Consider the following 3,235-nt stretch of genomic DNA (forward strand, 5'->3'; position numbering starts at 1 on the left):
AACGAATCAAAAACCTTAATCGACCCGTCTAGTGCGAAAACTCGAAAGAAACCGAAACCCAACCCGTCCAGTGCTAAAACTCGTGTCGGCACGAAAGCTGATCCGAGCCGAAGCTTAAACCGATATCGTTCCGATGTAAAACCCGTTTCAACCCAAACATGTCACTTTTCCTTAAGAGTCTAAGACACTAACCCACATCGACCCATGCAATTAAATTTGTCAACCCATTTTGACCCAAAAATAAGAATGTGAAATTTTAAGTGACCCATTTTGACCTATTTAATTAAAACCTATGACCCAAATCAACCCATTTAAATTTTAAAACAACCCAAATTAACCCATTTGGAATGGTTTGGGTCAAGGTTGCCACACCTAATCATGCCCATATAAAAGAAGCTATATATATTGCAACACTTGCAAAATCAATCATACCCTTCACTTTTAAGCTGCATGTGTTGCAACATATCATGTCATATAAAAGAAGTTATACATGGTGCAGCAGTTGTAATTTCATCTTCCATTTCCTAGTAACAAGTAGTTGTGTTTAGACCAAAACTTGACACGTGTTTATACACTCAAATCACTAGAAAGCTTCCAGTCGATCTCCTTCAAAACCGAAACCAGTCTTTAAAGATTAATCTCATGGAAACAGAGGCAGGTACAACAACGCCCTGCCAATCCAAAACACATCAACACCGTTAATAAAGTAATAAACACACATACTGGTCCACACATCTTTAAAAGTTGTAACATAGTTTTTGCAACTAGCACTTAACCATCATAAAATCTACACAAGGTAATTACAGAACAGTCACTTTTACCATAGACAAAATCCAAACTTTATTACTGATCCAGGTAAAACACTGATCTTCTTCAATGATATCCAATTGGAGCCGGAGAATCCTTAAGCTCGAGTCCTTGGTAATGAATGTCCTGCAACATAATCAATTCAACAATCAGAAAATAATACACATCAATATATCAAAATTAGGACCAACAGTTGTAATAATTACCGAAGCAAAGTGATTCACATCGCGATGATGAGCCTCATCCGCTCTCACAACCATCACAACATCACGAAGCGTTGAATCAGCAGGAAGGCGCCAATAGTCAATAGCAATGGCAGGTGCCTTCACATTTTCTATATTCCCTTTGTCAAGCTCCTTCAAGAACTCGGTGTACGAGTGGATCGCTTCTTCCTCGAGGTACCCGGTGATCCGGTGAGCTAGTTTAGGTGAAGCAAGGTATGCAAGAAAGTAGGCATTGAAGAATATGCCTTGAACAGTGAAAACAAGCGCCCGCTCGTACCATTTCGGCTTAGCAACCTCCATGAATGTCATTAAGTGCATTCTTTCATTCTCAGCTTCTTCTAAAAGAGCTTTGATCCATCCACCACTGTGTTCAAAACGCCTGAGTGATTTGCAGTGAAGCAGCATCCCTCCCACCATTCCGGGAACTGCAGCCACTGTTTCAAGCATCATTGCTCGACAACCATATCGCCTCTGTTATAATCAAACTGAGTTTCAGCATCATGAATATTAGGTGTGCAAGAAAGTCAAGCTGCCCGCAAGATACTCAAGATCGGATCGTTATAAAGCTCAAGCCCGAGCTCGAGCAAACCCTTAACAAGCCTTGTGTATTTTTTAGTTTTTAACTCTTTTATAACTTCATGTTGCAAAACCGATCTTGAGCTGAGCTTTGGCTAGTTTAAGGTATTGTTTAAGGTTTCTCTACATAAATAAAAATATTTAAAAACGTGTATAAATTAAGTGATAAATAATAAATAACCCTAGGCCAAACCAAAAACACAGCGCAACAGAGGAGCTTGAGTTTTAGAAAGAAAAAATCCATGAAACGACGAACTCTCATGAGTCAAAACTAGCCAGGCTTGAGCTCTCATAAGTCAAAATGAGTCAAGCTCAAGCTCTCATAAATCAAAACGAACCGAACTTCAAAAACAACTCATCAGCCGAGCTTTAGTTTTAGATAAAAAGCTCAAAACGACTTGTAAGTCAATACAAGGCAAGCTCAAGCTCTCATAAATCAAAACAAACCGAGCTCAAGCTCTCGTAAATCAAAACAAGGCGAGATCAAAATGATCAAAATTAGTAGACCTGAAAGAAGATATCAGTAGGCAATCGGAGCGATTTAACCATCCAGTAAGCGAATTTATCCAACAACGTCTTCGGTACATGATGCTTCTTCAAATCAATCGACAGATCCGCTTGATACGTCTCCCACGGCTACAAACAATCAATCAATCCATCAATCAACATTCATATAATATAAAACCACAAACCCTAATAATAATATGTTGAAAATAATAATTATAATAAATTGAAAAGCAGAAATAAAGGACTACAACACCACTGCACCTCTAAGAACCTGAAACCGTACCTTAAAGCAATTCCACTTCCACTCCGTACCGTCTTCCTTGGTAACCTTAGCCGGTTGCACTCCCCAGTAACTCACCACCTCCTTACGCTTAGGATCTCCGGCGGAAGCACCACCGCCGGCCACCGTATCTTCTTTATGCTGTTCTTTCTCTCCCAACGTCATTGTACTCGCACTGTGAGAACCGATCCACCATGCTGCCACAGCCTTCTCAGATCCGATTCCGGCAGCGGCTGAGAACACACGTGGAGTACGCACTGTACGGACAACAGTATTCATCATCTTCGTTGATAATAATATGAATATGAATTGATTCCGGGAAAATTGGGGATTAAAGTAAGTGATAATTTGGTATGAATGAATATTGTTTTGTTTTCTAGGAGAAGAAGGGTTTAAGGGGTTTAGGTGGGTTTTTGTTCTGCATGCAGAAAGTATGGCGGTGGAGTCATACGACAGTGTTTAGTGTCGTTTGGTGAATTAATGGACTAGTAACGTAATGGCATACGTTTTGACCATTTTAGCCTTTCATTTTTGTTGACGCTCGTGAAGACAACGAGAATACTATAGGGTGTCAAAAGTCAAAATAAAATTAAAAAAATAAAAATAAAATCTAATTGTTGTAAAAACAATTTTTGTATATTATATTATTTAAAAATCCGTTTAATTATTCTTTTAGCAATAACCGATTTTCAGTTACAAAGTCATGACAAGAAAAAGTGTGATGGTAAATTACAATTTACTTACAAGCAGTGTAATAAAGTTACACTATAGTTTTTCTAGTATTTAATTAAGTTAAACTGCTTTATATTGTAGTGTAATCATATTACTCTATCTCATTTTT

General features: G+C 38.3%; 1 protein-coding gene across 1 annotated transcript; it reads right to left on the minus strand.

Annotated features, from left to right (window-relative positions):
* Nucleotides 1–562: 562 nt before the first annotated feature.
* On the minus strand, nucleotides 563–2,946 carry LOC143571323 (ubiquinol oxidase 2, mitochondrial-like). Its single transcript, XM_077056782.1, has 4 exons — nucleotides 2,398–2,946; nucleotides 2,115–2,243; nucleotides 1,014–1,502; nucleotides 563–933 (listed from the first exon to the last, which is right to left on the minus strand). The coding sequence occupies exons 1-4, from the start codon at nucleotides 2,674–2,676 to the stop codon at nucleotides 874–876; spliced, it is 957 nt and encodes a 318-aa protein (XP_076912897.1). The 5' UTR covers nucleotides 2,677–2,946; the 3' UTR covers nucleotides 563–873.
* Nucleotides 2,947–3,235: the final 289 nt, after the last annotated feature.

The sequence above is a fragment of the Bidens hawaiensis genome, unplaced genomic scaffold (genome assembly GCF_021521415.1).
Source record: "Bidens hawaiensis isolate Kalapana, Puna unplaced genomic scaffold, B.hawaiensis_p1.1 tig00025353_1, whole genome shotgun sequence".
Classification (NCBI taxonomy): Eukaryota; Viridiplantae; Streptophyta; class Magnoliopsida; order Asterales; family Asteraceae; genus Bidens; species Bidens hawaiensis.

Excerpts from the sequence above, each read along its gene's own strand:
- LOC143571323 (XM_077056782.1), bottom strand. The coding sequence starts at position 2,676 with ATGATGAATACTGTTGTCCGTACAGTGCGTACTCCACGTGTGTTCTCA. Across the intron at positions 2,244-2,397 it reads GGAAGTGGAATTGCTTTAAG|CCGTGGGAGACGTATCAAGC; the intron begins GTACGGTTTCAG and ends GATTGTTTGTAG. Across the intron at positions 934-1,013 it reads ATGTGAATCACTTTGCTTCG|GACATTCATTACCAAGGACT; the intron begins GTAATTATTACA and ends ATTATGTTGCAG.